Raw genomic sequence first — 12918 nt, 5'->3', positions numbered from 1 at the left:
GTGTGTGTGTGTGTGTGTGTGTGTGTGTGTGAGAGAGAGAGAGAGAGAGAGAGAGAGAGAGAGAGAGAGACTGGGCCTGGTGTGGGTGTTTTAAACCTCAAACCTCACTCCCAGTGATGCATCTCGTAATTTGTCTCAAACAGTTCCACTTCCTGGTGACTAAGCATTCAAATATGTGAGCCCATGGAGGCCACCTCATTCAAACCACCACATTCTGTAATCCCAGCTCTGAGAGGCAGAGACAGGTGGATCCCCAAGCCTCACTGGCCACACAGACTATTCTACTGAGTGACTGCCCATCTAATGAGAGACCCTGTCCCAAAGGCAGTGGATGGCATTCCTGAGGATACACTTACTTAAATGCAAACCTTAAATGCACAAGCACATGCACACCTCCCCCATGCATACACATATCACACACACACACACACACACACACACACACACACACACACACACACATTTAAAGAAAAAGAAAAAATGGGTCCAAAGTCCTGCATGGACTGAAGTTTTAGTTGTACCAACCAAAAGCTCTATGGCCTCTGCAAGTCACCTTTCTCTCTAGTCCGTCCCGGTTATACAGCAGAATAAAAAGAAGAACGCCCACCTCTCAGGTGGCTATACAGCATGAAGGGGCAGCGTGGTAGCGTCTGGGAATGAAGCAAGGCCTCCAAGGACCCACATGAGCACGTCCAGAACCACAAGTTGGGCAGGTCGATGCCTGCACGCCCCAGTTTGCTTGAGGATTATCATAGAAGTGTTTTAAAGCCTTAATGTTTATCTCGGCATAACAGAATAGCCTTGATGACAAAGGATAGCATGTGGCCTTTGTGTATCCTGTGCACGGCAATGGTGTTCCAGAGCTAGAATACATGGTAGGGGGTTGTCATATTTGTCATTGAATTCCACAGCTAAGAGTCACTGTTTGCTTGAAAAGCATTCAAGGAATTCAGCTGGAAAAGGCCATTAGAGACCTTCTTTTCCAGATGTGGACACAGGCCCAGAGACTAAACCTAGAGGTTTTCCTGTTGGGTTGAGGCACAGGCAGATCTAATGTTTCCCACCGCCATTTTTAGAGGCTCACCACTCTCCTCTGGAAACCAGTGATAATAGTGTCAGCTCTTTAGGTGTTCTCCAGCAATAGGTGAGGCCAGCACTCAGCCTTTATTACTGTCACACCTCAGCATGGTCTTCAGGTAGCATCGGAGACTAATTTTATTCAGTTACTTGTTGACTTCCACCCATGACACAGGTGATGGATACAGGCTAAAGATGTGGCAGAGAAGCATCAAAGGTTTAACATTTTGTTGTTTCAAATAGGAAGAGGAAAGGTAATTTTTCTAGTACCATAAGTTCACACTGACAGACAAAAAAAAAATCAGTGCTCTATTTACTGAAAGAAGCTAGAGATATGAGTCAAATTAGATTAATGAACCCACACCATGGGAAATAGATAACCTGCTGATAAGATATTGGCAAAGAAATAAAGAGTTTCATTGGATGTGGAGAAGCTAGCAGAAGAACGGGCCTGCAGGCAATGCATGGCCACTAGGTGGAAATGGCCATCTTCACGGCCCTGGGTTTGCTCAGGGTTGGGGCTCATGGCAGAGGGGACATCAGTCCCGAGATTGAGAGTTACTTTGGAGTATGGCAGTTTCACAAAGGTGAATGGCTTCTGTCTGCAAACCTCACTGTGCACTTCTCATAAAGGGGTTAGAATGGTGCCTCCCTCTTGTATAGTTTAAGCTGCTATGTGTGTTAAGTTGTGTAAAGAACTTGGCTACAGGGCTGTTCCAAAGAGATATTCCACTATGAAGTTCAATAACCACTATAAAAACATTTAAGGCATTGACAACCATTTTAAAGGTAAAAAACATATGCTAAGGAGTTAAAAGGGAAATGAACAGAGAACAAGCCAAACTTCACTCTATGACATGGTGATATCCATGGGTAATGTGAGACAATTCTCACTATGCCAGGCTCATCAGCTTCTGGAGACTGTTCCTGAAGTCTTCTGGAAGGCTCTCTGGTTTGCTAGTGGCTGGATTCACAAAGACATGGACGGAAGACCCAGTGGTACATGCCAGAGTGTCAAACTGTGCTAATTTAGGGTGGCCTGAGAACAAACCATCAACGAGATCATGATGATTTACTGAAGGCAGCTCCTTGGTGGGTTTAGGAGGAAACAGAGCCAGACGGTAGCACACACTGGAGCGACCCACTTTCTCCACAGCCAGGGCAGCCAGCGGGATCTGAGGGAAGCTGATGGGTGTATGGTACTTGCACTGATTGGTCACCATGAACCCCACCAGGGGGGATGTCAGCAAGCTGGTTTTCAGGCCACAGTACCTAGAAAGTAAAATCACAGTGTTTAGGTCACCGCAACACTGCTGCCATCTCCTAACCCAAAGGCTGTGTGTTCAGTGGCTCGGGAACCCTAGTTCCATCTCTTCCTACCTGAGTTCCTTTGAACAAGTTATCTAACGTCCTTTTATCTCAGTTTCTATAACAATATAATGACCACAGCCTTCCTAGTCTGATTATGAGCATTAAAAGACCATGTGCACGCATCCCCATACAAATATCTCATAAATAAACCTCTTTTTCTAAAAAGATGAATGTTTATCATTTATTATACCATAGCTCCTAGCCATAAAGGTTTCTCATTAAACATAGGCTGCTTTAATACATATCTATCAACTTGTCTGGTAATAACATACTCTGACCAAAAAAAATGTTTTTAGAGAGGTTTGATTTAGCTCATAATTCCAGGTTTTAGAGTCCACCTCTGCAATGAAGTCTTGCCGGATCTTGAAATTGTCACATCCATAGTCAAGAGCAGAGAGGAATAAAGGCATGCATGCTTGCCAGTGCTCATCTCTATACTCACACAGTTCTGCATCCCATGCCCAGGGAATGGTGCCACCCACAGTGGACTGGGTCCTCCTATATCAACACCTCCTACACAGACACAGACTTGCCCATAGACCAAGCTGATACAGACAATCCCTCATTGAGATTGTCTTTCCAGATGATTCTAGATTGTGCCAGTTTTAGACTCAAAATTTACCATTGCACCTGTTTTTCTTCCCATCAAGAGTTAGGTATTTCTGTGCTAAATGAAGAAGAAAACTCATTATAAAAAGTTACTGTGTCTATTAGCTCTGTCTCTACACTTTGATTTAAGAACGAGAGCTGCATCTCACACATTTTTTGCTTGATGACTAGAAATGGAGTGACCCTTAGCATAGATTTTAGAGGACCAAATCCCAGCACGGAGGACATAAAAGACCTATTGGCAGTTGTTAGCTGCTGAGAAATTAAGAGTAAGTTTTCTCTAAGAATGTATCCACTAATAAATCGACCATGTTACAGTGGAAGACCACATAGCCAAGATATTTGACAGCACAGATTGGACTATTTAAAGGTGGGGTATCACCAAGTTGGGTAGGAAGAGAGGGGGTAGATAAACCTGGCAAGGGGCTTGGCCAGGAGGAAGAATGAACATGATCAAAACTCATTGGACAAAATCCTCAGGAAACAAAACAAAATGAAACAAACCTTCAAGGTCAAGTAGAATGGGAAGGAAGAACTGCTGGGTACAGCCCCTGCCTCCTTCCACTGGAAGCCCATTGCTATTGTGATTTAGACATTTTTCTACTGCCCTTTCTTGCAAAGACTGAATGTGAGGACTCTCTGTAAAGAACAATGGCAGGCTGGGTAAAGGATTCACTCTAAAATTATTCATTGGAGACAGAGCGACAAAACCCAACTCTGAGTCTCAAAGAGGGCCAGGTGAAGGGCTTGTTGTACACAGTTAACCCTCTTGACCACAGATGTCACCCAGGGAGACACTGGATACTTTTTACTTTCCCACACGAACAGTTGCTCTATCTCACACTGGGTGAGCTCATTTGTTACATTAGAACACAGTGTCTATCCAGATTCCCTAGAAAAGACTTCAAAAGGATGAGCATGCTCTCCCTAACTGAACACAATTTACTTTTGAAAGAAGAAAATGTTTTAAAATGACTGAATATTTTAAAAAGCACTCAAAGATCTAAGTGAGGTCTCCTGATCTTTTCTCTGGCTGTCCTCCTCTGTGTCTCCTCTTCAGGAGTGCCATGTCACAGTCTGTTCAGTTTTCTGCTGAAAAAGCAGCATAGACGGGGGATCATATAAACACAGAAGTTCATTTCATTCAGTTCTGACATCCAGGGCATCTCAGGTCAAGATGCCAACAGATGGAGAATGGAGAGAGTGGCTTAGTGCTTCCCAGACAGCGCTGATGTATGTCCAGGGCACGAGTGAAGGCGCTCTCCCAGGTCTAGGTCATAAGGCCTTTAATTCTATCCAGGAGGCTCTGGCCTTATCACCGAGTCAACTCCCAGAGGCCCCATTGATAGAGTCTCTCATATTGAAGATTAAGTTTCAATGCAGGAATCCAGGATGGCACAAACATCCATGGCACTGCAGAGGGAAAAGCTAACTGAGAAGAACCTTGCTTTGTGCCCTATCTCTAAGATCTACTGAAAATCAGAGCCCCACCTCATTCACAGAGCCTCTCTGTGGCTTTTCTATGCCAAGCCACCTTTCCCTCTCTCTGTTAGGGAGCAGGCAGCAGAGAAACAGTATCTCTTCCCTTCAGGATAGAAATATTTCATGAGTTCTCTGTTTGCTCCGACCAGATGCTCTTAAATAATTGAAACTCGCCACATTTAAACATGGCAGTTACTGTGCACCTGGGATATAAGAAGTTCTCTCTCTTCAGTTTTCCAAACAACCCTGTAAGGCAGCATTTGCCTCCCTGACTTTATAGGGAATAGAGAGAGGAATTTGCATGCAATAGTGTTGGGCTTGGCTCCAAACTCTGGGCTCTCATGATGCAAGTTCACACATGCCCCCACCCTGCCCCGATTCTAAAATGTTAGATGATGAAACTAACAAAAAAAATCTGCATCTCAAGTCAATGGACTACATTAAAAAATATTTTTTAATTGTTTGAGAAATCAGTACAATATATTTTGATAATCCCTCAGTTAATTACCCTAACTCCTCTCATATCCACCCCACTTCCTGAAGTTCCGAAACTTCTCCTCTGTGTGTGTGTGTGTGTGTGTGTGTGTGTGTGTGTATAGGGTCAAGCTACCAGGAGCCATAACCCTCATACTGCATTTGTTTCTGTGACATCAGAGCAGTGTCATCTCCTGAAACCCCAGGCGCCAGTGTTCAGAACCTCACAAACCAGTTTGACAGGATTGGTGGTAGCCACAGGCGCCCAGTAAGAAGCTTTTCTACTGTTACTTTTCTTTTTCTCAAAGTTCATACATGTAAGGGTATAGCAAAAACTCAAGTAGAACTATTTCCAGTTTTCTCAGCTTCAGATACATATGTAGCAGAGGATGGCCTTGCCTGACAGCAACGGGAGGGGGAGGCCCTTGGTCCCAGAGTAGGGTGTGGGAGGTGTTGAGGGTTGGGGAGAGGTTTGATGTCCCAGGGTAGAGGAATTCAGGAGTGGTGGGGAGAGTGTGAGTGGGTGGGGGAGCACTCTCTTACAGGCAAAGGGGAGGTGGAAGAGCGGATGAGGGATGGGGAGTTCATGGAGGGGTAACCAGGAAGTAGGATATCATTTGAGATGTAAACGAATGGAATGATTAATAATAAATAAATAAATTAAATTAAAAATTAAAAAAAAATATTAAAAAAACAAAAACAAAAACAAAAACAAAAAACTCAAACAAATAAAGCGAAAATAAAACCCAGTAGTTTCCTATGGGCTACTACCCTTCCCTTGGCAAGATGTTAGCTTGTTCCCTTTTGGTTGCAGAGGAAAGAGTCATGTTTCCCCCCTTCTATTTTCAACATCTTCTTTCCCGTTGTATTTCCAACCTCAACAAGCCTCAATTATGTCCCGATTCTGTCTCTAGCATGTCCTAGATAAGGAAGAGGAACAAGCTGGAGATTGAGGGCTCCTTTGCACACTGTGTAAACCTCAAGCAGAACAGATGATCAGACTCAATCCCAATGCAATGTGATAAACTTAATACCAGGCTAAATACAGGGATGCTGTTAGGTCGGAGCAGGGACCTATTTGATCTTGGGAAGCACGGATAGCTTTCAGAGAAGTGAAAGCTTAGAATAGGATGTTAAAAAGATTCAGAGTCTTGTCCAAATAACTAGTGGAAGGAAAAGCCTTCTGCAGAATACAGCATGCGTCAGAGGCCAGAGAGAAAGGCTATGGACACAGCAGACATTCCCATCAGGGGAACATAGACTGCAGAGGAGGCAGGAGCGGAAGGGTTTTGTGAATGAGCTTGGCCTTTATCCCGGGAAATGGGAAGGCAATGCTCACACGCAAGGGAAAAGCAAGATAGGGGTTGTTCCCTGAAATGATCAATGGTTTGAATGGAGCAGTTGTAGACACGGAAGGCAGTAATGCCTGCAGAGAGAGCGACGAGGCAACTCTACCCTCCTGGGAAAGATGTTGGTGGCTTGAACCAGAGCGGTCACACAGGAGATGAAAAACAATCTGGTGAACTCAAGGGTTTTTGTATTTTGTGTTGTTTTTTGGTTTTTTGTTGTTGTTGTTGTTGTTGTTGTTTCTTCCTTTTTATTTTTTTGCAAAAGTCTAGTGGCAGAATGAGGGAGAAGGTGTTTAAAATAGTAGTTCCCAGGCTTCAGGGAGGGGCTGCTGCATCCAATGGCAGGAGCGGATGGTGGGAATGCTTGGTGTGGGTGTGAAAGGAAAGTGAGTCAGGTGCTAAGGAGGCTGGATTGAGACTTGGAGTGTTTAAGAAGCAATACGAATCGTTGCCTAATGTTCCCTGCCTCTCTTAGCTCCTATCTCCAGCCAAACCTGTCTTTTGAGCTCCAAACCTACTACATTTCCAAATGCTTCCGGGGAGAAACTCTGGGCTCCTTGCTTAATGGAATCCGGTTCAGGCAGGCAGCACAGAGGGTTGGGGTTGGCTGAGAGTAATACAGTGTGGGACTGGAAAACAAGTGCCGGTCCCATGCCAGACAGATTCAGGCTTCTGGAAGGCGTAGGCAGGTTTTGTCCTTCAAGCCCCCAGTCTATAATCATTGAGTTGAAGTGATTATCAAACATGGGAAGAGATTACATCTTGGTGACCCAGAGACTCAGCTTTTTATAAACTCATTTGCAGTTGACGACTTCCTGGCATGTAACACGCAACAGGAAGTGTGTGAGTCATGGGCGCTGAATGCTAATCTTCCGTGCGTTCTCATGCCTGATTTGGTGAATTTTAGACACTGGAATGCTTCAGTTGAAAGAGCCTCTAGGGGTGGATCATCTAGCGCCAGGGCTCTCAACCCTGACACAACCAGAATCTCTTGCAGAACCCCAGAACTGCACAGATCCCACACATGTTGCCCGAACTCCCCAAGGAGGGTTCCAGGAAGCCTTGCAGGCTGCAGGAGACTGAAAATCAGTTTCTCCTCCAGAGCTACAGTAAGGAAACAACCCAGCGGAGGAGACAAATGGTTCAAAGGCGCAGGCAGACAGGCTCTAGTTCCTTTACTCCACACTTTTCAGTGGCTCACGACTTGCACTCCAGGAATGGACTGGTGCAGGCGGGATGGAAGCAGAGGCAGGGTTGGCGAGCACAGATTTGATGAGTGGAAACAGGAGAGAGCAAAGTGTAGCTTCCAGGGAGTGAAAGACTTCAGTGGGGAGCCTTCCCCAGGCCAGTCTCGAGAAGGTGGCACCCAAAAACCACGAATAATCCATCTTGATGTAAAAACAGGAGGTAGTTTATTGGCGGAGCTCCGGGCCAATGCTTACCTCACGCAGGAGGTAGAAGCACCGACCCCATGGTTTGAAAGCTAGGGGATTTTATAGAGGGAGGGGTTGGGGCTAGCAAGAATTGGCACGGTTACACGTGATTGGCTCATTTAAGCATCAGCAGAATGACCACCCATTTGCAGAATGGTGTGCAAAGGCAGGAGTGTTAGGAGACCTGAGGGGCAGGTCAGCAGAACATCTGGTTACTGTGTAACAGCAGGCCTGCTCGGACTTGCCCGGGCCTGCTAGGTTCCCAGCCTCAGGTTTCTAAGCTCACAAAACAACTCTCTGGACATAAGTTACATGAATCCCAGGCCTTAAATTTCATTTTAAATTTCATTTCCCTTCAGGAGAATCAAGGCAGGAGGAAGAGAGAGAGATCTGGGGTTTTCTTGGCTAGCCATCTTCCTTGGAAGAACACATGTCCCCACCAGGTCTTCACCTTCACCATAAAGGTGTGTGACTTGGTAGACCTGCATCGTCCTGCTTGGCTGCACCTAGTCTCTTATCCCATTGTCTAGTGTGGTCAAATTCTCCTAGAACATTATTCCACAGCTAGGGGAAATGACCATACGGAGAAACACACTTGTTTGAAATGTATGGAAACTGTTTTGCTTCCAAAAGGGATGGGAGGCAGTGAAGATGAAAATGGACCAGAATGCTTTCTGACAGCCTCGTATTTTAAGCAACCACGACCTCAAGTGCACTGGGGTTTTTTTCTTTGATTAGTTTCATGTTGCTTTTGAGCATGTGTTGGCTCTATTTACAGGACAAATGATCTCGGAGATAACAAGAAAAATTTCTCAAAACTAAAGTCTAGCAAGATGCGAGATTGAGCAAATATCTAAATAAGCCTTTAGTCCAAGCTATGTTTATCTTAGTGCTCGGCAATATACCAATATAAAAAATAAAAATGATATTTCTAAGCTAAGTTGCCTAGCTCCAAACAAGTGAGCAGTCGTCTGCATTAGGAAGGAATATGTGCAGCCTCCGTTGCCTGCAGACTGCTGTTTTTAGTGTGCATTCAATAAGGTCCTAGACTGGGGAAAATCAAAATAATGGAAATTATCTGCTCTGAGAGCAGAACCATTTCTCTGCAACCAAATTCTCACAGGAAGTTCATTCTGGTAAATCAGTGTCAAAATGACAAGATAATCCAACATGTCTCTGGAGGCACAATATATAACAAGCAAAAGAAAAGAAAAAGAAAATCCTGTGTTCAGAAGATTAAGGAGTTGAATCAATTTCTTTCTTTCTTTTTTTTTTTTAATCGAAAGAGTGAAACAAATTCATTAAAAACATTTTGAGTGAAAGCAGGAAGACCATGACACGATGCTGCTCATTTAACAGGGAAGCACCATCAGCAAATGGCGAAGTCAGCAATCTGACTTTTCAGATGTCGAGAAGCAGAATCTACCATTAAACACTGCTCCAGCAGCGAAGTTGTGGTCCGGAGAATCTTGTACACAAAGTGCCGACAGCACTGCAACCATCATGCTCTCTGCCTCGGCTGGAGCTGCTCCACAAGGGATGCTTCAGAAACCGTATCTCTGAGCTATGATTAGAAAGTGGCTGGAGTCCTCAAGATGAAGTGGGCCAGGGATCTGGTGATGGTCCCTGGCCCACTGAGAAGAGTGAGCACCGATGTTCACAGTGTCTTGGAAACCCCTCCCTTGCCACAGCATTGAGGCAGGTCGCTAAGGTGCTGCCCTGGCAATCAGGCACAGACAAGTGTAGAAGGCGCAGCAGTTTCCAATTCTATTTTAAATCACCACCTGGCAGAAAAGACTTAAAATATGAAAACGTTTAGAATCTCCTGCATGCCAGAAACTCTCAGAAGATTTCTTATCTAGAAAGGGCAGAACTGAAGAAGGCAGAGGAGAGATGGGACCTTTAGAAAGATTTGGGGGGCACTGGGGAGATGGCTCAGTCAGTCAAATGCTTGCTGTATGAGCCTGAGAAAGTGAATTTAGATCCTCAGCAGCCACACAAAAAGCTGGGGCCATGATCTCCATCTGTAATCCCAGCACTGGCGTGGTTCAGACAGGCGGAGCCCTAGGGCTTGCTGGTCAGTCAGACCAAGCAGATCTGTGGGGGCGAGGTTGAGACAAAGACCTTGTCTTAAAAAATATGTTGGAGAGTGATTAAAGGGGACACCTGATGTTGGCTACTGCCCTCCGCGTGCACATGCACACATGCAAATAAACATGCACATGCAAATGAATATATACATATGCAAACGAACACATGCATATGCACACTTGCAAGTGCCTATCTCTATCTGCACACCTGTGAACACAGAGACACACATAAGAATTGCTTTTGATTTTTTTAAAGTTCCCACAGTTTGCCTTTCTTTAAGCAAGTTATATGTCCATGGAGGTATTTTAAAGAAAAACTTCCTTTAATGTGAAATAGACTAAGACTATTTAATTAGAGACATGGTTTCCTGGATATCCCTGGATGGTCTGGAACTTGATGTGTACACCAGGCTAGCCTCTAATTCATAGGCTGCCTGCCTCTGCCTCTCAAGTGTTGGGATTCAAGGATATGGGACCAGGTCTGGCTTTTTGTTGTTTTGTTTGAATAGCAAATAATGGATCACTGCTTAGTGAAGGCGGTCTGTGTGGCCTTAGTAACGATGTTCTAGTTGGTTTTCTGCTGATGTAATAATAAACACCATGGACCATGAAAGCAGCCTGAGGAGGAGAGGGTTTATTTCTGCTGTTTATAGTAAACCATGAAAGGCAGGCAGGGCAGAGACTCAAGAAAGGACTTGGAAGCAGAAGCTGAAGCAAAAGCCATGGAGGACACTGTTGACTGGGTTGCTCCTCGTGGCTTGCTCAGTTTGCTTTTTTTTTTTTTTTTTAAACACAACTCAGGGTCTCTTGCCTAGGATTGATACCACCCACAGTAGGCTGAATCCTCATCAATCATTAATCAAAAACAAAAACAAAAAAAGGAAACAGAAAAACAGAAAAAAAAAACAAACACAAAAAACAACAACAAAAAAACCAAAACCCGAAGACTTGCCTCCAGGCTAATTAACCTGATAGAGACATTTTCTCACTTGAGGTTCCCTCTTCCCAGATGACTCTAGCTTAATGACAAAAAAAATAACTTTTCTCTTTATCCTTTTCTATACTTTATTTCGTTTTTGAAACTGAACACATCACACTAGTGAAGTCATAAAAATATTTTTTGAGGGAAAAAGAAAGAATTGGGTGAAGAGAGATCTGAAGAAATTAGTTTACATACATGAGCTTGAGTGGATGAAAAAGCAAATCAAAGACATACTACTTTTCAAATGACTTTGTTCCTTTAAAGGCCAGAAGGCCTGAAGGCACTAGGGAAGGGTTTGATAAGCTCCACAGGGAAGGGTAGGGTGGGTGGGGTGGGGTGAGGGTTCGGACAATGGCCTGGAGAATATATATCTAAAGCTAAGGCAGTCTGAGGAGACTGCACCACCTGAGCAGAGTGAATCTTTTAGCTGGGCAACCAGGCTCAAGGCTTTTCAAATGCAGCAGAGAGGCTGAATGAAGAGAGGAAAGAAAGGGATTGTGCGGGCACAGTACGACTTTCCATGATGTCAGGCCTGTTATTTCTGGAGTCCTCTCAGGATCAGAAGGATTAAGGAATAACTTAATGTGATTAGCAAACACCCCTCGCTGGATTCCCTTAAAAGGCACAGGGCAGAAACAAGAAAGACCAGAGTCTATTCTACATCTTCTACATACAAATATGGTTAAGTCTCACAAATCTGGGTTTGGAGGTTGATTACTACATCTGTCTGTGCAGGGCTGGTTGGTTCTGAAATCTTGTAAATGGCCAAAGTAGTAATTTTTTAGAAAAGCAGTTGGGAAACATTTTTAATGCATTCAGATGATTAAATATCTTTTAAAATACTCAGCACATGAATTATTTGAATATCTGGTATTCAGCCCTGTCAAGTAATATTTTATGTTCATTTATTCAACAGAAAGGCACTAAATGCCCAGAGGGAGAGTTAGGTCCCAGACACAAAAAGCCACATAACTTTGCCCTCTTGGAGCCAGCAGTCTTAGTGACTGGGAACCCTGTAAGCAGACAGTGTGGTACTCTTATTGGCCAGGCTTGAGTCATGTGTCTGACCCCAAGCCAATCATCAGAGTTAAGAGACCAGCGTTCTCTGAACCTGCCTCTCTGCAATCTCTTGCTGGTGGAGCCCTACCTGAACCAAGAACTGCAAATAAGAGAGCCCGGGGTAGGAAAGAAAAGGTGATCGGCTAGCGTCAGATGAATCACCTTTATGGTGGCTTCTACACACTACGGCGGAGAACCAATGAGAGAACAGCCGGGGCTATTGAGAGCGCTGCTCTTCGCATCTCTGGTTTTCTGGCTCCTCTGTCATATGGTTTCCTCTGCACGCTGCTGCTGCTTAGCTATTTATCTTTCCATTTTTTTTTTTTTTCTACAACATTGTGATGCAGCCAAGGTGGGAGGAAGCTCACCACATGCCAGAAACCATATCATCCAGACACTTGGGCTACCAGAATCATGAGAAATGTGAGCTGCTCTGCTTTACAAATTCTCATCTTCAGATACTTTGTCATGCCAAAGGAATTATCTAAGACACCGTCCGGGTCCGGGGGGGGGGCGGGGGCGGGGTTTCCTCAGATTGAGCCTGGTGTGAACTGGAAATGGCAGGCTAATTGTCCTCATCGGTGAGGGATGAGGTGACTGAATAACTAGCACTGTTTTCCTGGCTTCTTAAGGGACAAGTGAAGTGTGCTCCATCCCAGCTCAGGGGACCCCACTGGGGCTGATTCCCTGGTGCCCCCAGTGGTGACTGACTGACTAATCTACTCTGCCCTGGCATCACTCATTTCCCCACCTTACCTTCTCTCCAGGTGTATCCAAAGTCACCTCGCAAATAGATAACATACCTCACCCCCCTGCTTCAAGCTTGCTTCCGGGTTATGCCACTTTTGGTCCCTCCTTGCTGCAGGAGGTGATGTATTCTGCATCTCTATAAAACTTCCGCCTTTTGAGGGTGGGGATAGGGTCTGCTGATGGGAAAAGCCAACCTAAGGCAGGTCAGCAAAGCTGGGCGCTACGGGGAGAATGAGACTATA

At 44.7% G+C, this 12918-nt stretch overlaps 1 protein-coding gene across 1 annotated transcript in view; it reads right to left on the bottom strand.

The window, feature by feature from the left end:
• Positions 1–1191: 1191 nt before the first annotated feature.
• LOC110319429 overlaps positions 1192–12918 on the bottom strand; it is a 153928-nt gene continuing 142201 nt past the window's right edge. Inside the window, exon 4 of the mRNA XM_021194925.2 lies at positions 1192–2349. Within this exon, the coding sequence (XP_021050584.1) occupies positions 1971–2349 (379 nt within the window). The 3' untranslated portion in view covers positions 1192–1970. The remainder of the gene's footprint in view (positions 2350–12918) is intronic.

Source organism: Mus pahari, chromosome 3, assembly GCF_900095145.1.
Source record: "Mus pahari chromosome 3, PAHARI_EIJ_v1.1, whole genome shotgun sequence".
Taxonomy (NCBI): Eukaryota; Metazoa; Chordata; class Mammalia; order Rodentia; family Muridae; genus Mus; species Mus pahari.
Note: the sequence above shows the minus strand (reverse complement) of the source record. Positions and strands in the feature narration are given on the sequence as shown.